The 23,556-nt window shown below is 38.7% G+C and overlaps 1 protein-coding gene across 1 annotated transcript in view; it reads left to right on the forward strand.

Moving 5' to 3' along the window:
- SLC2A13 (solute carrier family 2 member 13) overlaps window positions 1-23,556 on the forward strand; it is a 269,611-nt gene that overhangs the window by 108,952 nt on the left and 137,103 nt on the right. The window contains exon 4 of the mRNA XM_087814727.1: window positions 20,837-20,945. Within this exon, the coding sequence (XP_087670853.1) occupies window positions 20,837-20,945 (109 nt within the window). The remainder of the gene's footprint in view (window positions 1-20,836; window positions 20,946-23,556) is intronic.

Here is a 23,556-nt window from a genome sequence, read left to right on the forward strand (position 1 = left end):
ATGAAAAACTTCTCAGTTTATAAGGCAATGATATACAGTGGTATTCACAGTGTTCCATGCAATTTTTTCTAAAATTGTACAAATTGCTGTATGATATGATACTCCAATAAGTTTAAACGTATCTTGTGAAATAATTTTGAAGTATTTACATTTAGATTCTTCATGAAGAAGTGCTTTCAGAATACTGGAAGACTTTCCTTGGCTGGGTAGGTCAGTTGGTAGAGTGGCGTCCGATACGCCAAGGTTGCAGGTTTGATCCCCGGTCAGGGCACATACAAGAATCAACCAATGATTGCACAAATAAGTGGAACAATAAATTGATGTCTCTCTCTCTCTTTCTCTTCTTTCTCCACCCCTCCCCCCATTTCTATCTCTAAAATCAGTGAGTCAAAAAAAATTTTTTTTAATACTGGAAGAGCCCTGGTGGTTTTTCTCAGTGGTTAGAGCATTGGCCCTCCGATTGAAGGGTCCCGGGTTTGATTCCTGACAAGGGCATGAACCTCAGTTGCCTGACCCTGCTTGGGGTCCTTGTGGGAGGCAACCAATCAATGTGAGACACATCAGTGTTTATCTCTCTATCTCCCTCTCTCTCTCTTTTCTCTTTATCTCCCCCTTCCACTCTCTCTGAAAAACAATGGGAAAAATATCCTCAAGTAAGGATTTAAAAAAAAAAATACTGGAAGAAAATACAGGGACTAAAGAAAAATTTTGAAAACAATATGAAACTTTTAAAAATAGAGCCAAGTGCATACAAGTGTCAGAACTCAGGACAGGGAGCTGGCAGCTGGAGTGCATGCCTCGTGCAGGCAGTGTGCACACATCGTCAGTTTGTGTCGTAGGTATCACCTGCTTTACAGATGGCGACACTGATACTGTCATCGTAGTTAGTATGAGCGTGAGTAGAGGCTGGATCTGACCATAATTATGGATATGGGAGACCTTGGACACGTTTAACTAGAGTTGCAAGAGAAGGGGCTTTGGTGTCAGACCCTCAACTAAGTCCCAGCTTTCCCGCTTGGCAGTTCTGTGATCTTTACAACAGGACTGATAACACTCACCTCCCGTATTTGTTGTTAGAATCAAATGATGTATATAAAGAAGTTATAACATAGTTTGTGGTGGTGAAAGTTCAGAAGTAACAAAAGTAAAACCAACGAATCACCGAAGCCATAATTAGTAAAAGTATATAGTTCACACATCAGAAAGAGAGTTTCGGAACCAGGACCACTCAAACCAAACATGGACTGAGGCCCAGGTGTATGTTGTTATAAAGCAGTTCATATAGTGGGAAGGCAGTGGCTGTGTATTCTTCACAGTGACTGGTTAGAATATTAAGAGTTTTCTTAAATGATAGGGAACTGGGCAGTGATTACCTTATATCAACCTTGGGAAACAGCCCAAGTTCTGCTTATGATTTTCAGAGACGTAAGCAAGAAATGACCCAGGTCAGGTTTGTATTATAAAATAAGCTAGATGAAGCTTTGTTTGTCTCCTCGGGGAATTTTCAAGGCACGTCTCTGTTTGTGTTTTATTTTAACCGTGGACTGTAGTAAGTGCCTAATAAACAATGTTGATGGCAAGGATAGAGCTGCTGGTGGGGTAGGGTGGTTGGGCAGAGCTCATAGAAACTCAGGCATATCTAATTTCAGATCACATGCTTTTTCTCCTGACTGATCCTGGGAAAGATCAGACAGAATGGCATGGAAATGTGCCTTGAATCAAAAGCAGTTGTAGTTTCTGAAGCAGGAGAATTCTTTCAACAGATATGCAAGACACAGGCGGTTGTGGGATTAGGCAACAGAGTCGAGGACCCCAGCCACATGGAAATTAGTCCAGTGAGAGGGGTAAACAGTGAACAAGAAAATGAATACATAACATGACTTCTGACAATTATAAGTGCTGTGAAGCAAAAGCAGCCTAAGTGGATACATTTAACTGACAGGTGTGAGGGAAAGATGCCTAAGCAGCTGGGGGAATGGAGATTTTATTGCCTGAAGGGGGAATGCTGAAGGAGAAGTGAATCGGTGGGGAATCAGGAGCACTGTTTTGCCTACGACAGTTTCAGATGCTGATTATATACGATTACATATAAAATGCAGAAGCAGATTAAGAAGTCGGGCATTGGGCATGTGAGTCTGCAGCTCAAAGGTGAGGTTAGCATGGCCGTATTAATTTGAGAGACATGAGATTGAGGTAGATCCATGGGAAATACATCTATGGAGAGAGAAGAAGGGACTTGGGCCCTGGGGCATTCCAGAGTGCGGGGTCTGGTCTAGGAGCTGGATCCAGCCAAGGAAACCGAGCAGAGGCATCCAGTGCTGCAGGAAAAGCAGGGGAAAGTGGTTCTGGAAGCTAGTGATGGAAGTGTTTCAGGAAGGAAGAAAAGAGCAACTGTTTCCTGTGTTGCTCTTAGTTGAAGTTTGGTCATTGGATTTGCACAGCCAAGGTGTGGAGATGTTCCTTCACGGGAACCTTTCAGTGGATTGTCGGGGATGAGAGCCTGCTTAGTGCAGGATGGAGGAGCGAGCAGGATGGTAAGGAAGTGGAGATATGAGGTATAGATGGCTCCAAAAGAGATTTTCTACAAACTGGGACAGAAACATTAGGTATGAACGGGGGAGGGTCATTTGTATTATTTAAAAGTTGATTTTTCCGTTTTATTTTACTGTGGGTGATACGATATGATGCATCAAGACTGTATGCTGAGGGGAAGGATTCAGTCGTTGGGGAAGCTGACACTGGGATACCGGGATGGATGGTTATCACAGGAGCAGTATTCTCTGAAGATCTGAAGGAAGCAGACCCCGAGCAGTCGTGGAGAGGCGAGCGTTGTGCTGGCTGCGTGGCTGGCTGACCAGTCGCGGTGCAGGGAGGTTGCCCGGGTGGTGGCGAGAAGGTGAACTAGTTCTCACAGCTTCCGTTTTCTCCGTGAAGTACGAACAGAGGGCATTCGTAAGTGCGGTGTAGCGGATGACTCACGTTACTTAACCAGCATCTGCGTAAACTGCATTCTCGGGCAGAGGGCTCTTGGGAGATGTCTCCCAACAGAAGGCTTCGTGGGCTATGTTCCCTGCCCTACGTTAGCCATAAATGCTGTTCCTTATGTCCCTACCATGTGAATCTTACAGATTTCAGTTGAGCAGTAAGGTTTGAATAAAAGGTCCCCACTGAAGAGCCTACTTTATTCCTTCCGTTTTCACTGTGTTTTATCTGATGATTTCCACAAAGTAGGGCATCCCAGTCAATTTTTATGCATAAGCAATATTTTCATTTTTCATTATGGGCATGTATATTGTTCCAAACCCTTAGAGTAAATTATAATGAGTTATAATTATATATTGTATTTATAGTGAGTCAGAAGGTGTGAGAGGAACCACCTATTAATTCGTTCACTGCTACAAAGAAACTGTAGCATAGGGATTTTCATCCACTAAGAGATGCTGACATGACCCAAGCCAACTCAGAAATGATGGAAATAGTTCATGGTTAATAAACTTATTGCACCTTTTGATGAAGGTGGTAACATTTCAAAGTATTTGTTAATGTTAGAGCTTAAAAGAAATAAATGTTTGATGAAAACTACTTAAAGGAAATATTTTATATAATCAAATTATCTTTTAATTCAGTCAGTAATTATTCAGTGAGCACTGAGGAAACAAACATGCATAGACACACGGACTCAGCTGTTAAGGGACTTAAAAACCTAGTGATAGATAAAGAATTGTATAAAAATAGTCATTGTACAAAGTCAAAATATAAGTGATGGAAGAGGAGTGTGAAAATAGGATTAATCAAATATTCTGAATTTTGCATCAGAGTAGGGAAGACCTCATCAGTAAGATCTTGTTTGAGCTGGACATAAGGGATGGGGAGGACTTGAGAGGAGGAATTTTGGAACTGGTTTTAAGCATTCCATGAACCTAAAGAACTTGAAATAAGGCATAGAAGAATGGTAGTACATGTGTTCACAGAGTGGTGACAAGTTCAGTGTGCTTTATTCTGGGAGTTAGATTTGAAACCAGATTTCAGGCTATTTTGAGCACCAAAAAAAAAGAGCCTCTAAATAATTGAGGAAACATTGAAATTGTGTCTTAAAGGAGTGAGTGAGATGATTATGGCTGCTTTTTAGTTTCATGATTAGTCACAAAGGATGAACTGGAAGTAGGAGATAATCTGAGGACATTTGACAAGCATATTTGTTGATCAACCCAAAGTAGTATATGTATGAAGCAAAGAGAAACCTAAACTGAGCTAATATTTCGAAAAGTATTTTTAATACCTTGAGAGAGAGAGAGCAGGGATATCACATTTATTTGGTTTTTGTGTGTGTAACTGTCAGTGATTCAATTAATGTGATTTTTAATTCATTGAGTACCTATGGTTGTTCTATATTATTTGCTTGTTTGGTTATGTGTTGACTTATTTCCTAAATGATTTTGGGATGTTTACAGTAAATTCATTCAATAAAGTGGAACTAAAATAAAAAATAATGATAATGGAAATTAAAAATTAGAAGAGAAAGTCAGCAGTGGGGGAAAACTAACATGTAGATATATAGTATTGACCATAAAGACATGAACACTTATTAACAATTGGTTGCATATTGGATTCCGAGCCTCCTGTCAGCCATAACAGGAAGAATAATGCAATCAGTTATGTGAGTCTCACTATCCAAAAGGAAGAAAAATGAAATAATACCTTCATTGGCATTTACATGGTTTTTTAAAATTTTTATTGAGTTTATTGGATGACATTGGTTAATGAAATTATGTAGGTTTCAGGTGTTCAACTCTATAATACATCATATGTATACTGTGCTGGGTTCACCAACCCAAGTGAAATCTTCCATCACCATTAATCTCCCCTTTGCTGTCTCCTACCTCCCCCCATGAGACTTCATAAAGGCAATATGGGTAATAAAAATTGTCTTTTGTAATAGCAAATGCAATAATGCGATGTATAAAGTTAGTTCTTGCAACATCAGGACACATAATTACTTTGGTGACCATGAAGGAGAACGACAGGATAATAGGTAAAAACTGCATGTGCACGAGCATGTTTTTTGTTGCGTGTTTTAAAATTAAAAGAATTTTGGAAGCAATAGACTGGCTACCATAGAAAGGACGTGGGTGGGTGGGTGGGGTAAAACCTTGGAAAATGCCTATAAAAGAAGGATCCAGCAAAGTTCGCAGAAATGGAACAAAGAAATGTTAGGGGAGAAACAAAATTCTCCTGTATCAGAGAAGGCAAGGGATGGGAGCATTTAAGAATCAGTCATAATGTGCAATGTAAGGGGATCAGAGAGGATGAATACTTGATTATTGGTGTTAGCCATCAGAATTTCAATAATGGCCTTTTGAGAGTAGTTTGAATAAAATGGTGGAGAAAGGGGCTGGGGCAATGTGGAGAATGAAATGGCAGCGACTGAGAAAGCGCGCAGGCCTCGGGAAGTGCAGAGAGGACAGAGCTGGAGTTTGGCGTGATTGGGGTAGGAGGGCCTAGAAGGGAGGAGAGGGAGAGAGGGGGTGCAGGACCCCGGAGGAGGAAGGAGACAGGACGATGGACCACGTAGGGAGCATCGGGGGAAAGGATTCGCTGCACTGAGCTGGCAGGGAAAGAGACCCAGGTAATAACGCTGAGCAATTTGGTGCTGGGAGGGAGGGAAACTGCCGGAATTTACATCACGGGGCTTCTGAGTTGGTTTAAGAGCTGAGGTGCTTTGCAAAGTGAGCTTGAAAGTATGTGTGGATAGGGAATCTATTTAGGTTATGACTGTTTAGATCGAAATACCATTTTAGGAGAGACATTTTTGAGGTTATGAAAACACCATTTTCTGGTTTTAAATATGTCCGTTTCCCCTAAGTAACCGTTCTCAACTGCCACACAGATATATTTCTTTTTCATTAAAAGATAAAATGGATATATAACAATAAAGTGAAAAAGCTTCATATAATAGGCTAACTAGAATATTTATGAATGGTACTTTTTAGAAAAGTGCTGGAAAATGGCTTTTTTACTATTTTCCTAAAACATTTATAGTAACTGGATGAATAATGAATGGGAATAATTTATGATAGCTACATACTTCTCTCAAATAGAACATTCGTGTATACTCCTCCATACCTACATAACAGCTACATCATGGCTATATTTCACATAAAGAGCCACATATTTTTAAATAAATGTTGTTAAAATAGTTTTATTCAACAGAGTCCTAGAATCTTGATGTTTTAAGGGACCTCAGAGAAGAGGTTGTTCTAGAATATACCTGAGAGGCATTCAGCTACTCATTGCTTTACGTCTGTTTAAATTGTACATTCAAGTGATCATGAGCCACACTAGAATATAGTGTCAGTAAGCCATGAACAAGTTGAGTAGTGAGATTAGAACCCTTTCCGCATCTCTGAAGAGGAATATAATGTATGCTTTTTATATATGCACAACTGAAAATATATGGAAACGAGTTTTATTTTGTAATTGAATTTTGCAGATTGCGTTTTTAAAAGACTAAGCTTCAGCAGTCAGAAAAAGTAGATGGATCAAAGCATTTCTAAGTAGACACTCATATTTCAGTCAGTATTTTAAATAGACACATCCTGACTCCCTTCACAGATTGCTGTTGACCATATGGTAACTGCAGACATGCCTCAAAATAAAACAGCCATATGTATACTTTCAGATACTGACCTCATCCCTAGAGAGCCATATTTATCTAGAAGAGCATCTCAAACCATATCAAGTAAAATTATGGTTTATGTCATGTTAGAAGATTAGAAGAATCTGTTTAATGAAAAACAGTCACACGTTAAAAAATAAAAATGCCAAGGAAATAAGGTTAGATACCCACAGACATCTAACAGCAAAGGCATCTGGAGAGAGGTCTTTTGAATTCTCCTTTCGCATTTGTTATATGCTGTAGGATAACACATAAAAGCAGCATAAAATCCCATTTGGTGCTGTGGTCATCAGAATGCATCAAGTGAAAATGCTAAGGCATGATCAATAGCAGTGCTCAACATGGATATCTGTTCTTGACTAGCCGGCGCTGAATGCAAATATTTTCTGTCTGCTAGATATGCTCATCGAATACCAATATTTTTTCTGTCTGCTTCCTACCATACAATCTTGAGTAGGACATGTGGAACTCGCACCCCCATTCCCTGCTGCCCATTGTTCTCTATTGAAATTCTGGCTGTTTTTCAGAACTTTTAGACTTGTGGGCATGTGTCTATGAATTAAACACATGGAAGAAAGAACAGAATTGCTGTAGCAGTTAGGAAAAAATGTATTTTTACCTTCAGTGATACTTCATTTTGCTCGTCCAATTAGGAGTGGAGATGAGGTAAGGGGAATCGGGAAGTGAAAGTCTCTGAGTAATGAGAGATTCTTTAATAGTTGACCAAACTACAAAACAGTTCTCTCTCTCTCTGTCTCTTATATATACACACTATATACACATACATACGTTTATAACACATACATACATCTGTGTATGTGTATGTATGTATGAAAGGAATATTTTACTACTCTCGTGGTGTCCAGGCAAGCCCTGTTTCCCACAGGTGTTGTGCTGGCAAATCTCTCGTGTCCACGTTTTGTTTAAATCTGCATACTCAGGGGTATGTTATGTACCTAAAGTTAATAAAATGATATTAATCACTCCCCAATGCTTTTGGAGACCTTTAGTTTTCCTTTTCTTTTCTTTTGATGTAGTAGTCTTTTATTGGATTTTGTTCAGGGTGAGTTGTGTTTCAAGTATCGTGATATATCGTAGGTTGGTCAAAATAAAATCATGATCCCGAAGGAAATCACCGTCATAGATCAAGACCTCTGAAAATTGTGCTGTGTCAAAAAAGGTTACTGAATTTCTGAACTGCTCTTTATAATACATGAATAAACCTAAACGGTGTCCTTTACAAAGCTGAATTCTTCACTTATATATCACCGGACATGTAAGTAGAAATTTGTGAACACCTATTTTTTAAATCATATACACACACACACACACACACACACACATGTATATATATATATATATTTTTGTAAATTAAGATTACTTCATTCTAAGCCAGATTTATAAGTAGTTTTTAAAGTAATTTAAACTTACTCAGATTTATTAACCTCTCTCTCACCTTTTCAAGTTATCTCGTGTTCTTTTCACTTTTGCTGAAAGTAACAAGATGTCTTTAACAGGAAAGCTTAACATTTTATCTCCAGTAAAAATGATCAGTTCCTTATGGAAATCCAGTAGCTTTTTAAAATTAAAACTAATGGACCAGCTTGTTAATGTGCAGTGTTGAAAAGTTCCTTTTCAATATTGATTTATTTTAGGTATTGATCTCATGAGGAGGTGTTTAGGTAGCCACTTTCAACCATGAAATGTTTTGAGGATGGGAAATTAGAATTGTTGTGGTACTTTGCTGCTCTTAGCACATCTTCCTGAAATAAACGAAGCTATGTTTGTGCCAGTTAACTGGTCTTCCTGTTATTTAAGTTGTATTTCATTTAAGAAATAAAATGACTACATTTTGTCATTTGTGTTGAACAATTTATTAGTGATTGTTTTCTTCTGAAAATTTGTGGGGTTTTTTGTTTGTTTGTTTGTTTTAAATATATCTTTATTGATTTCAGAGAGAGGAAAGGAGAGGGAGAGAGAGAGATAGAAACATCAATGATGAGAGAGTCATTGATCGAGCCCGCAACCCGGGCATGTGCCCTGACCGGGAATTGAACCCCGATTGCCTGGATCCTAGGTCGACGCTCAACTGCTGAGCCACGCCTGGCTGGGCTCTTCTGAAAATTTGTAAATCAAGACAAAAAGGCTCTATTAGATAGTTTTCCTAATCAACTGTTTTTTCATAGAGTCCAAGCTTTGATTTATGCTTGCTATGTACATCAACTTTTCCTCTAAGGTCTGCAGAGCTGACTGGTATCCCTTACTAACTCCAAGTAAGCTCAGCAGCCACTCAGAACTTTGATAGAAAGACCTTAATTGTGAAGACAGCCAGTGTGTAAAGCAACGCTAAGAAGAGGGCTTTCTTTCATTATACGTGCTATAATAGAGGATATTTTGGGATGGCCACTGTGAACAAAATTGATTCTAGAATCTCCCATCCTCCTGGTGGCCACCAGGATTCTGTGCACCAACCCACCTGCATTTAGCCACCTGTAAACACATTTATGGAGCTTCCTTATAGGTTCTGTTTGTTGTGTTCATGGCGTGGTAAAGAGTCTTAAATCTCACTTGTCCTAGCACATGTGAACAAATGGAGATACAGTTATTGCCCTATTTATTTTCACCAGCATTTACTTTCTGACATAAGTATTATTTATTTGAGGAGTTGAACCTTCATAAGTGAAAGACAAGAGTACTAGAAAATCCATATTTTGAATCAATACTTTTTTTCTTTGAACCCAATGCTCTAATTCCTACCCCATTTTGGAGAACTCAGTACTATGTTCTTTTTATAGAACATTTTTATCTCTTACTCTGTATTTAATATCTGACACTGATTTTATTTAACATGTAGGAGACCATGATTTTTCATCTTATATTTTATTTCTTATTTTTTTGGTGGAGGTAATTAAAGATTGGGAGAAGTGAGTTAGGGCAGGAGAACTGCTTTGGTATTAGAGAATACATTTTATAGCCTCATCTATTTGGTTCATTTTTTTATTTAGTTCCTTGGTATTTTTGGAATACTTGTGATTTTTCTGAGAATCATGCTCCTTAAAGATGTTATATTTCAAGGTACTGCATATGTTTGCAGCAGTCATGTTTCCGGAAGCTGGCAGAGCAATCGTGATTTTAGGTATTCTGCCCCACCTTAAGATCCTGAGCTGTTGCATTTGGCCTGATTTTTACCTTTTTGGTATCTTTATTCCTGGTAAGTATCCCATGCAAAGCCAAATATATAGCAAGAAAGAACAGTAGAAAATACATGAATCATGGTTAGATCTTCGTCTTTATTCTCAGTGCTACTGATTGGTTGAACACCCAAATCTGAAAAAGGAACATGCTAAGAGAAAGAGTATTCAAATATTTATATAAAATTCAAATATTCATATAAATATACACTTTTTTTAACCAACCAAATGATTAATTTTTAGAAGCTTAGTTCCTATTCCTATATCTTAAAGTGTTCCAGTCTGATAGAGAGATGTGAATACTTAAATTATAGGGAGTCTGCACGTGACCTAAAATGAGGTCAGGGGAATGGTATAATTCTAATTTACCTGTGATTGTATGAACAGTTTAGCAGCATATATGACTGAATTTGACAGAACTTAGTACTAAGTTCCATTTATTATAGGAGCCTGTGGTATATAGATCTTATTGATTTATCAGCTAGTGGTTCATGAATAATCTGTGTAGGAATGTTCTGTTAATTATAAAAGAAATAGGAATTATAAGTATAGAATCCATCTTTATGTTAATGAAGCTCTTTGAATTATTTGGTCGAATCTTAAAAATGAAGACTGATTATCTGTTTACAAGAAGGAGAACTCGTGCAGTGTGCTGATGATTTTTAATTTAAAACTTTCAAATTATATTTAGCTATGGAGAAATTCTACTAGAGAGCTGATCGGTGAAATGATAGCATCATTATTTGAGTTTTGGTGCTATAAACTTCATATGCATTACCGCTTTAATTATCAGAACACACCTGTGAAGTAGATGTTATCACATACGAGGCAAGTGAGTCTCAGAGAGAGTAAGGAGCCTGCCCAAGGTCAGATGCTTCCGTCTGGCTGAGCTGGATGCAAACCTGGGCTGCCCTGATGTGGAGACTCTTGCTGTTTGCACTGTTCACCGTTGCTCGTGGTTGTATAGCCTTTAGCAAATGCAAGTCATAGATAATCTTGTATCTTGGTGTGTGATATCTATTGAAAAATTAGGTGAGCAATTTTTTATTATCACTAAGAATGACAGCTTGTTATGAGAATAGAATACCATCAGGTGAAGAGTATGTGCCTTTTCATTAAAAAATTACTTTATCCACAGACAATATTAAGAATATAGCTAAGAAAATGTACTCATTTATTTTTAAAAAGGATGTCTCCCTTTGCTCAAGGAAGGTTTTCTAAAGTAGTTCTTAAATTCCCCCCCCTCAGCAACACACTGCGCTGCCATAGCTGCTAGGAAGTCCCGAGATCTCTGCTAGCCTGGAGGAGGCAGCTCATGATGCCTTCGCTTACGTAGATGCCTTTGATAAAGGAAATATTTTAAAATTTAGAAAGAATTCTTGATAGTAACAAAGCAAGTTTCTTGCAAACAGCATTGTAGCAGCATTAGCCCTGTGCTCCTCTCTCCCTAGAAGTAGAACAAGTCTTTAGCAACCTGGAATCATAATGACCAGATTAACGCAGCCACTGCCCATGGGCCTTAATGTGCCACGCTCGGCTCCCAAGCACGCATCCGCGCACAGCCCGCCCAACGCAGCGTCCTGGCAGGTGGATGCCCTGAGAAGGATTTCGGAAGGTATTGGCATAAATGCCAGACTGAAGGAATGATTGAACCGCGTGGGGCTGGATTTATCAATAGCAGCAGTCCATTCTTTCAAACAGCACGCGTGCCAAGCGCCCGTTTGTGATCCCAAACACCATCTGCTGTGTACTGAAGAGGAAGACAGCATGGGTGTGCTCAGGACCTGAGTTTAGTTTATAATGAGTTACAACCTTGTTTAATAACTTGCAGCGGATACAGACCGCTTGAGTTCTCAGTCACCATTGTTTGCTCTGGTGTTTCGTCCCGGCTCCATCCCTCCCTTCCTTCTCTTCTTCCTCATATTCATTAAACAGATATGTATTGAAATTTCTTCTGTTTGCTTGACCTTAGGCCAAGTGCAGTGGGAAGCAAAATGATAAAAACGAAGATCAAAACCTGAGCCATTTGCCTCACAGATTCATTGTGGAGATCCAATCCTGTACAGGAGAGACACCAGCTACATAACCTGCGAAACACACCAGCCAGCAGTGAGAGCAGGAGAGAGTTATGTATAAAAGTGACACCATGATTCACATGCCAGAATATCTTCTTTTGGGAGCAGGGTTGACCTCCTAGAACAGGAACATTATAAGAGACAGAGATGTAAAAATATGAGGCTTCTCTTTATAAACGAGGTTATCCCAAAGATTGTTGAAGCGTTGCCTGTTAGTGGAGAAGCAGGAGATAAACCTTGAAAGGTGGAGACCATTTATAATGCTTTGTTGTTGAATATGCCCTGTATTAGTCAGTATTAGTCAAGATTTTCCAAAGAAACAGGATCAGTGGGAGAGGAAGTGGGGGGAGGTCATCCATTCACCTATCAATCATGAGGAATGGGCTTGTGATTATGGAGGCTGAGAAGACGGCGTAATCTGCCGCCTGCTAGCTAGAGACCTAGAAGAGCTGACAGCGTTAGTCCCAGTCTGAGGGCAGGAGAAGGCCCGTGTCCCAACTCAAGCAGGCAGGCTGAGAGAACAGGCTCTCCCTTCCTGCTCTTTTTTTTTTCTATTTTGACCCTCAGTGGATTAGATGATGTACATCTGCATTGGGGAGTGCCATCTGCTTTACTCAGTCCACTGATTCAAATATTAATCTTATCCAGAAACACCCTCACAGGCACACTCAGAAATAATGTTTAACCAGATATCTGGGTACCCTGTGGCCCAGTCAAGTTGACACACAGAATTAACAATCACGCATAATGTATGCCAGGAAGTTTATCATCTCTAATCCTCATAATGGCAAATACTATTACTATATCCACACTAAACTGGACAGGAAATAGAGGCTTAGAAAGGCTGAACAACATGCACAGCATCTCGCATCAGCTGTGCAGTGGAGCTGGAGAGTCAGCGTTGGTCTGTGGAGGTGGTTTGCTGCCCTGCACCCTCTCCCTCTCCTGGGAGATGGCTGCCAGCCCAGCTGGGGCAGTAGTGAGCTGGGGAGGCAGGGAGGGTGCAGATGCAGAAACGAGACATTTTTCTGACATTTTGTAGAAAGAAGTCAGGCATATGTACATAAATTTTTATTAAAATTTTGCAACTTGCTGGATATGGAAAGTAGAAAGAGGGAGTGAATAGCGAAGTGCCACCTTCTTTGATCCTGACTTAATGAAATTAGGTAACACGGTAAAGAGCAAGTCTGGGAGGAGAACGTATGGCTTCTGTTTTATATGTACTTGAGTGGGCACACCCTTTCCGGACCCTTCCCTACTCCTCAGTCCCATAATACTTTGCAGGTACCTCTCTGAGAGCAAGTAAGCTATTGAATAGCTTGTTTTATTTCAGTGTGTGCCTCCCTCCCCACCCGTTACTATGAGCTCCTCCAGGGCAGAGCCTCGTCATGTTTCTGTACCTCATGCAGAACGCACACAGTAGGTACTTCAGGTTTGATAAATGGGCCAGCGAATACGTGGTCAGAGAGGCTGGAAGAGGAATGCTTGAAATGGATATTATGAAAATATAATTGGGAGACAACTAGAGATGAATGGAGGCTCCTCCAGCAGCATAGAGGGCCTGACTCTCAGACTCACTGAAATTGTCATGAACCAGGGGCCCTGTTTTCCTAATTATTTGCAAACAGTGCTCAACTCCCAGGATATAGGAAGGGAAAAAGAAGTAGGGTGAAATGAGTGTTTTGAAATAGATGACTTTGGAATTAAGGCCAGGGGTAGTGGCAAATGAGGCCATAAAAAAGAGAGAAAGAAGCTGAGAGATCGAAGCCAGGTTGAACAGAGTACTGGATGTTCACTCCTATAGCCTGAAAGGGCTTCAGTTTTGTGTTTTGTTACTCGCACTGAGGAACAAAAATTGTTGGTTCTTTTATGCCAAGAAAAGTCAGTTTATTTAAGTATACATATAAAATTTCTTGACATTTATGGCATGACCAGGATGTTAGCGCAGGTCCTAGCTCTACACTCTAATTATTAGTTTGTGGTTTGGGAAAGCTGTCTAATCCTTCTGTGCTTCCTTTCCTCATTAACACCACCTGCTCTTCCTTACTTTGTGAGACTCTTGTGATGACGAAAAATGGTTCATAAGCCATGAGAGCTATTGAAATATTAGGAAATTTATTGAGATTTGAGCAGATGCCTGATACTCTTGGTGTTATGGACTGAATGTTTGGATCTCCCAAATTCACACATTGAAACTCTAACCCCCAATGTAATGGTACTTGGAGATGGGACCTTTGGGAAGTAATTAATTTAGATGAGACCATGAATGTGGGACCCTCACAATGGGAACAGTGCCCTTAAAGGGAGAAAACAGATCTCAGTACCTCTCTCTCCCCTCCTCCCTCTTTCCCTCTCTCTTTCCCCTGTGTTTCTTCTACTCTTGCCCCCCCTTTCCTTCACTCTCCCCTTCCCCCCCTTCCTGGCCCCATGTGAGCACACAGTGAGAAGTTGGCCATCTACAAGCCAGGAAAAGAGCCCCACCAGCAACCAAATATGCTGGCACCTTGGTCATGGGCTTCCCAGCCTCCAGAACTGTGATAAATAAATGTTTGTTGTTTAAGCCACCCAGTTTATGATATGTTGTTATAGCAGCCCTAGCTAACTGAGATTTTTGGTGATTGATAAAGTGATTAAAATTAAATGACTGTCCAAAACATGTGATGGTTATTGCTAGATATCAGGATGTCAAGTTTTCTTGGTGATGGGGGTGGTATGAAGGGAGAAGAAAACCTTGAAATGCACATTGATCTTTTGTACACCTGTCTCTTCCTGAAGGCCTGCAGGGCGTGTGAGTGGCCTCCTCTGGCTGCCTTCCGGAGAGGACCATGGTGTTGGATCCTTGCTGTGCCCGATTATAGCCTTGTAAGGCCTCAAATTGGGGTGCAGGGAGAGTCATATTTGAAGCTGAGTAGTGATTATCTTGCTCTCAACAAGGGCCCTGCTTTCTCCACAGAGGCATCTGTACTTAGAGAATTTGGTCTGTGAAGACAGTCAGCACTGGGGAAGCCTCCCATAGTATGCATCTTGTAATTCATTAGTCATAATGTCGTCTGCTTTTTCTTTCTTAAGTTTTCTTTAGTACATGGTAAAATCTATAGATAAATAAAACCAAAAGAAAGGGGAAAATAAAAGCAATGAAAATCTTGGAGAACTACTAAGGGTCCTGCGTCCCACCACTTCCCACTTAGTCATCTCGCAACCGACTTCATTGGTCCAGTTTAATCAAATACTGTTGCTCCAAATTAGTAACCCCTTTGTGTACTTATTTAAATGAAGGTCATGGTGTTTGAATGTCTGAATTTTCTTCTTATCACCCATTTCACCATTTTAGCTCTCTTGACATCTAATTTCCTATGAATTTTTTTTTAAAGCATCTTTATTGAGGTATAACTTATATACAATAAACAGCACATACAGGATGGGCAAAGGAGGTTTACGGTTGTGAGTACACTAAACACAGGGTTTATTCCTGTATTATTATTTATTCTTGTATTATTTTCCATATAAACAACTGTAAACGTGCTTTTGGCCCACCCTGTATTTAAAGTTTATAATTTGGTAAGTTTTGACATAAGCATATACCATAAAACCACAAGCAAAATAGTGAACCTATCCATGCCCCTCAAGAACTTTCCTTTGTGCCCCTTTGTAACCCTTCCTTCCACAGGCAGCCACTGATAGGCTTTCTGTCAGACCATTTAGACTTGGGAGAAAGTTTTTAATGACAAAGTCAAGGCTATTTTTATAGTTTATAGGGCTGTATTTTTAGTCTATTTCTTGAGTTAGCTTTGGAAGATCCTGCTTTTTAGGAATTTGCTATTACCTCTAAGATGTTGAATTTAATGCCAGAAAGTTGTTCATAACACTTTTTTATTATTATTTTTAAATATCTATAGAATCTGTAATGATCTCGTCTTATTCATGATATTGGTAATTTGTGTCTTCTCTCTTTTTTTGTCCTGATCAATCTGGGTATTAGTTTCCCTTGGCTGCTGTAACAAATGACCACAGACTTGGTAGCTTAAAACAAGAGAAATTTATTCTCACAGTCTGGTGGCCACAAGTTCAGAATTAGTTCACTGGGTTGAAATCAAGATGTCCACAAGGCTGTGCTCCCTCCAGTGGCTCCAGGGACAATCTGTTCCTTGCTTTTTCCAGCTTCTGGTGGTACCAGCATTCTTTGGCTTATTGCTGCATCAGTCCAGTCTCTGCATTCATGGTCACATTGCTTTCTCCTATTCTGTCCTGAACCCCCCTTTACTTCCCTCCTATAGATAGCCCTTTATACATGTGATCCAATTTAGGCCCAATTGAAGTAATCCTGGATAATCAAAATCCTTAACTTAATCACATCTGCAAAGTCCTTTCTGCCATCAAAGGTAATGTTAACAAGTTCCAGGGATTAAGACGTGCGTATGTTTTGAGCAGCTGGTGGTCAGCCTTCCACAGTCTGGCTCAAAGTTTATCAATGTTATCCATGTTTTCAAAGAACCAGCTTTTGGTGCCATTGTTTTTTTTCTTAACTGTCTTCTTACCTATTTCAATGATTTCCATTCTGATCTTTATTATTCTTTTTATTTTGTGCTATTTTTTGTTTCACCTGTCCCTCTTTTTCTGGTTTTGTAAGCTGGAAGCCAGGGCCATTGCTATAAATTTTCTTCTGTTCTATTCTACTTTCGCTTCATTCCACAGGTGTTCATATGCAGTGTTTTCATGTTCTTTCAGTTCAAAATACTTTCTGATTTCCCATCACTTAATTGATCCATGCAAAGGTACTATTTCTTTTCCATTTTGGGGAGGATTTCTTAGTTTTCTTTCAGTTATTTGTTTCTATCTATATTAATTTTATTATGGTCAGAGAACATTCCTTTGTATGACTTGAATCTTTTAAAATCCAGACTGGTTTTAGACCTCTAAATATAATCTGTCTTGGTAAATGTTTCAAGACATTTACCATGCATTTACTTTTGGAAAGAATGTGTATTCTGCTCTCGGTCGGTAGAGTGTTTAAATATCAGTTAGGTCAAGTTTGTTGATAGTGTTGTTGAGGATTTCTGTGTCTTTGCTGATTTTCAGCCTACTTTTTCCATTAGTTATTGAGAAAGGGGTAATGAAATATCTGAGTATATTTATGGATCTTTATATTTTCCCTTGCAATTGTGTCTTTTTTGTTTCATACATTTTGAAGCTGTGATTAGGTGCATAGACATTTTGGATTGTTACGTCCTACAGTCCTACAAATTAATTAATCCCCTTATTGTTACAGGTTGTACTTTCCTGTCTTTTTTGAATGGCTAGTAATTTTTTATTGTATTCCAGACATTGTAAATTTTATCTTACTGTTAAACTTTGTTCTGGGATACTACTCAGTTACTTGAAAGCAGTTGGGTCTTGCTTTTAAGCTGTTTTAGATGGTACCCATACAGAATCTAAGACTAAATGTATAACATTACTGAGGTAAAACCCTCCTGAATACTCTTTCTTATGGTCTAAGTTTTCACTCAGGTTGTAGGAATAGGTCCTGTTCCCAGACCTGTGTGAATTCCTGGGACTGATTTCTTTAATCCTTTCTGTTGACTCTTTCCCTGCCTCGGTAGTTTCCTCACACATTCCCACTGATCAGAACTTAACTAAATACTCAGGGGGGCTGCAGATCTCCACAGTCCTCTCCTGTGAATCTCTCTCTTTGGCACTCTGCCCTGTGAACTCTAGCCACCCAGGCATCCCTGGAGTCTGAGCTGCATCTTTTCAACTCATGGAGACCACCAAGATCTGCCTGATTTCCCCTCCCTCTGTTGCAGCCTGAACATTTTTTCAAGGCATTAAGCTGGGACGGTTGTAGGTTTCATCTCATTTTTTTCCTGAATCTCAGGAGTCACTATCCTTTATTCCATTATCATGAGAACTATTGTTTCATTCAGTTTCACATAGTTTTTCAGTTGTTTCATGTTGGAGGTAACTGGTGACTATTGTTCCATTTTGACTGGAAGTGAAAATCAAAAGCTAGGATCCTATACAGAATATGTTCTGGTGCATTTTTAATCATACCTGGAGAAGCTTCTGTAGGCTCAGCTCCCTCACAGACAGTCTGTCCACAGGAACAGCTGCACTGGTGTGACTGTCCTTGTCATCTGTGCCACCAAGCCCCTGCCACACCTGGACAACCATTGTGAAAGTTAATTAGTAAGAATGTGTTCAGAATAAAGGAAAAGACGAACCCATTTTGGGTTCTCAAATATCTTGTTTTATCATGTTATATTTTGAGTCTTGTATTTTCAATCTACTTTAGTTATTTAGAAGTTTTAGTTTCCTTTTTTTTTTAATATGTTTTTATTTCAGAGAGAGGAAAAGAGAGAGAGAGATAGAAACATCAATGATGAGAGAAAGTCATCGATCGGCTGCCTCCTGCACGCCCCCCACAGGGGGTCCAGCCCACAACCCGGGCATGTGCCCTGACCGGGAATCCACTATGACCTCCTGGTTCATGGGTCAACGCTTGACCACTGAGCCACGCCAGCCAGACTAGAGGTTTTAGTTTTAATTGTGTGGGAATTTCTGTGTTTCAAAGACACAGATTTTTAAAAATTAAGTATGAAATGTTTGAGTACACAATGTTTTTAATTATAAAAATTAAAAGAAATGTAATAAGTAGAGCATGACATTCTAAATGTTCACTTATGCACATTTAGCCAATTAATACATTTGATTTTTTTCTTCTGCCTCAGAGCTTCTGTGATACAAAGATTAATGATGGTTTGCATTTGTTAAGTTTTACTGCCTACTAAAGCTAGGTGTATGATTTTAATGAAAGGAAATTTTTAAATTTGTTTATGTATAATCAGATGTGGAGCTGCTATGACCAAATGTGTCTATTTTTTTAAAAAATCCAGTCTAATAAAGAAGTACCATGGTTTATTTTTAACAGGAAATTCAAAGCAAGAGAAAGTCCAAAGCCAGATTATTAAAAACTGGAAAATAAATGTAGTGTTTATGTGATAGTTTATCTCTTGATATTTTGGCAAGTCAAACTTTAAGCCTAATTTGTCATAATTTTCTCTTACTATCGTGCCCTCTAAAGGTAGTACTAGCTAGTCTGTCCATCAAATCATGGAACAGTTTAATAGTAAAAGTAGATGCAGCTGTCCAAAGACTATAATAGATTCCTTGCGGGAGGCCAGTTTCTCTTCTGTGGAGGCCACTAAAAACTGAAAAGGGGTTTTGCTTGTTTTTCTGTTGTGGTTGTCAGTTGTTGTTTTGTAAGTTTTCCATGGTACACAAAGTGAATGATAATCTTTTTATTTGAATTTTTTGGTTTATGGAAATAGGTAGGTATTTATAGGATACTGTGCACCTTTTAATTCTGTGGCTCCTTTATAGATATCTAAATTTGTAGGTAAGACTGGATATCTAAATTTGTAGGTAAGACTGCTCATCTTTCAAACAACTACTGATCCCGATAATAGGTTAATACTATCACAGTAAAGCTCCCCAAATCTACCTGTTTCATACAAGCTTTCTAGGTTTTAATGCTGCTTCACTTGAATCTAAAGCAATTTGAAATTTATGATACTATCAGCCTGCTTTATAAATGGGTTGTCACTGCATTGAGCTTTGAGTGACTATCAATGCTTCTCTATCTGGGTCCCATCTTATCATTTAGAGACACAATCATTTGCAGTAAATCAAGGCTTCGTATGATTATAGTCATACCTATGTAGAGATGAATATTCTTACTCCTGTAATACTCAGTTCTAATTAATACCCGGGCTTGACATCCCACATTAGCTTTTATTGCTGAGACAATGGCATGTTCCATTCCATTCCTGTGAACTAGAATATTGGATTTCCGAAAGACTCCTGAAACGGTAGAACTTCCTTGGATTTTAATTTACTTGTCTTGGTTTAGAGTCCACTAATGAGACTTGGCCTCCAGAAAAAATCTCTCTAATTAAGCAGTTAACATCCCAGTGATTAGAGGCTGTCTCTTCCAACAGCAGGATACCACAGCTCCTTGGAGTCGAGGCTGGCTTCCAGAGGACACTATATAGAATGCCTCTTAAGGCTAGGGTGAAGTTGTGATTGAAGCACTTGTGAGAATAGAAGGGGCACTTAGTATTTATGCCCAGACAACAGACATCAGTAGGGTTAGTCACCTTACCAAGGCCTCAGTGGTTCATATCTATAGCTTCCCAGAGTTAATCTCGAGTTCTCAGAGAGGGGCCGAGGCACCGGCACCGTTTTGAAAGCCTGTTTATATCTTGAAATGATCACTGAACGCCACTGTGGGGCAAGCTCAAAATCCAGAAATTCCACATATATAGCTATATAAAAGAGACATTAATATTCTTTCTTTGATTATTTTTGGTGACTTTTATTAATAATATCCATTGTAGCTGTAACAAAGTCTGATGCCCCGATTTCTTAACTTCATTTGAGTAGATTAGAATGAATTTTGTCACTTCAGTCAAATGACTTCTGTTCCCTGTTTAATTGTTTTTAATGAATGCCATTTTTTTTGGACAATTAAAGCAATTTGTCAGTGACTTTGTAAGTAGTTCCACATTGAATGGATTTTAAGTAATAATTAACTGCCAAGGAAGTGGAAGAACAAAGAGTGGTTCATACAGCTACTCTGGGTTTAAGGGACAATAATCTCTGAGAGTTATGTAGGCCTTCCTAGTGTCAAGTTGCTTCAACTTGAATTCTCACTTGTTGCTTTTACAGTTTAAACTCAAATATATATAATAAGTCTGTTTTAAAAAATACATTGTGCCCAGATTTCTGCAAAAGTATGTATGTTCTATTTTGAAATTCCCAGACATGTTGATTTCACAGAAACTATGGGAACTTAAAATAATAGCTATGTCTTTCTTTTTCTTTCTTTTTTAAAAAAGCTGGACCTGTGATCTGCAGGATGCTGAGTTATCCCCCCACTCGCCGCGCTTTAATTGTGGGTTGTGGCCTACAAATGTTCCAACAGCTCTCAGGCATTAACACCGTCATGTATGTATTTCTTTCTGTTTTTTGTGTTTTTTTTACTGAAAAGATTGTGAATGTATTATTTTATATGGAAAAACAGAATAGGACTCTTGGCGATTTGTTATTAAGTATATAGGATTTTCCTTTTGGAAGATACTTCACTTTACAATTTTTAATCCTATTAATTTGTAACTAGAAGGAGGTGATTTATTCTGTTTGTTGTAATTATCGGCTGTCTTTGATTTCATGCAATATCTCTTTTATGCCCTGCAGCACGTCCTTACTTTCTAAACTAATGAATATGTCATTTTCATGAGCCATTTCTTGCTGTTGGTTAGAAAGTGAAGGGAATCACCTAGCATTGTCAGATGAATGGGCACACAGATAACTAATTTTCTTTTGGAGCAGTCAGTTACAATGCAGCATGGTAAGAGCATTAACAGAATATATTTATTACAGCCAGAGTGCAGTGGACCAGGGATGGAGTGGGAGCAGAGAAGTGGAGCAGATGCAGAAATTCCCTGTGTTCTAGTTTTCAGAGTCATCGCTGAAGTTATGTGTGTCAGGGGTGAAGTGAGTGAATAGTAGGGGGTTCTGCGGTGTTTCAGTGATTCCATTTTACCCGTTTTGATGGCCTATTTTGTACTAGATACATAGCAGGGAATAAAGTAGATGTGGCCTTGGCCCCACAGAGTGTGCAGGCTGGTGGAGGAAACACACATTAAGTAAACTCAAAGTATAATGTATACTTTCAGTTGTGATAAGGGCTATATGGGACTATTCCAGTCCTCCACGGAGTAGACTTTTAAGATCCTAGGTAATAGAATATGGGTTAGAGAAAAGAAACTGGCCATAAGCTGCTAAGTATTAGAAGCTCTTTTCCTCCTACCTGTTGTTTAAAATTATTCATTACAAAAATACAGATTATATAAAATTAAAATTTACCTGGTAAACCATTTAAATGTATTTGAGACTCTTGATATTTTCCTTTAAAATCACTTTGGATACGATGAATTATTATTTTTTGCATATTTCTGAGAAGAGTGAGTTTGTTTAAAATGATTATTAAAAATAATGATTAGGGCCCAATGGCTCATTAGATTAAATCAGGATTCGTTAAGAAACTGCACTTTCAATACGTTCACACCCTTGTTGAATTTGACTTTAATCACGATCCCAGTTAGACTGCATTTTTAATATTTGCTCCTCTCCTTCTCTCTGCCATTTCCTTTCATTTTTCCTCACGTTATTAGCTCTGTTAACGCCTGTCTGTTGGGGCAGTACCCAGCATGTTCATTTGTTTTCTGGACGTGGCCCACCGTGAGTGTCCTGAGATGTGCCCGCCGCCCTCAGTGGGGGCTGATACAGAATTGTAACATCACACTTTCCAATAACGCAGTGCAGTAATAACTGTGAATATAGGTTATCAACCTAATTCAAAGTATGTCCTGTTTCTGAAAATCTTTTCCATTTGTTCTGCCCTTTTCTAGGCATTTAAACTTCACAAGTTTAAAAGCATAGAAAATGAATTTCCGTTGTACTTTTTGTTTTCCTGTAAAACAGGGATTACATCAGCCAGCTCTCATTGACGGGGCTGGCTGAGGCCAGTGACATGGCTGTCATAGTCCATCTGTTAGTATCTGGTACAAAATGTGTTGATTAAGGTTTTCAAATTTAAATAAAGCATTCGTTTCTCCAAACCCTCAGTCTTTTCACAGTGAGATCAAGTGATGTGAGTATAGGATCCTGATATTCCTTAGGCTTTGTGATGGCCATTAATGCACGTTGCTTATCACAGACGACGCGTGGTGCCGGTGGTGCCGGCATACAGCTTTTGCTTCGGTGGAGTGTTTACCCCAGGCAGTAGGAGGAATAAAATAAGGTAAATGATGTCAACTTAGATTGTGTCTGCATCATGCAGAACTGCTGCTCACTTAAATGATACGCACCTGTGCTAAATAATTGTGGTTATTCATAGGACACGATTTCAGAATTTATATCCTAAACCCGTAAGACTTAGTGTAAGTTGATTTCTTTATAATAGTGACTGGGCTGCTGTCATTATCTGAACGGAAAATAACTAACCTGGGACTCTCATACAATGTGTTTTCTTCTCCTCTCTCTAGCCTATATTCATGTGTGTGTTTGTGTATGTGTATTTATCTTTTTTCATTATTCTTAAGATTCAGTAACTACTGTCATAAATTTTGTTTCTTCTAATTTAACATAATCCCTTAATTGGAGCCTAATAGTTTACTACTTGTTGTTTTTAGTAGAAAATATCAACTATATCATTTCTTATTTTAAAAATGTTATTTTGATAGTTCAGAGTTTTGTTTTTAATTGATATTTTATTCTGTATATTTTACTACTTTTGCTCTTTCTTTCCAGCTTCTTCCTTAAATTTTAAGTGGGAAGTAAAGAAGGCAGTGCTCTTCTATATTCACAACCCAAATCAAATCATCTGTAGAAGTTGAAATGTTTTTATAAAATCCATCTTTCTCCCCAAAGCTTGTGTGAACCTGAAATATGAGAAATTTTGAATTCTATGTCTCACCAACAAAAGTTCATAGCAAGATAATATAGGAAAATATTGGAAGATAAGTCATCCTTACAATTGCCTTATATAATCTTA

Source organism: Miniopterus natalensis, chromosome 2, assembly GCF_054644295.1.
Source record: "Miniopterus natalensis isolate mMinNat1 chromosome 2, mMinNat1.hap1, whole genome shotgun sequence".
Taxonomy (NCBI): Eukaryota; Metazoa; Chordata; class Mammalia; order Chiroptera; family Miniopteridae; genus Miniopterus; species Miniopterus natalensis.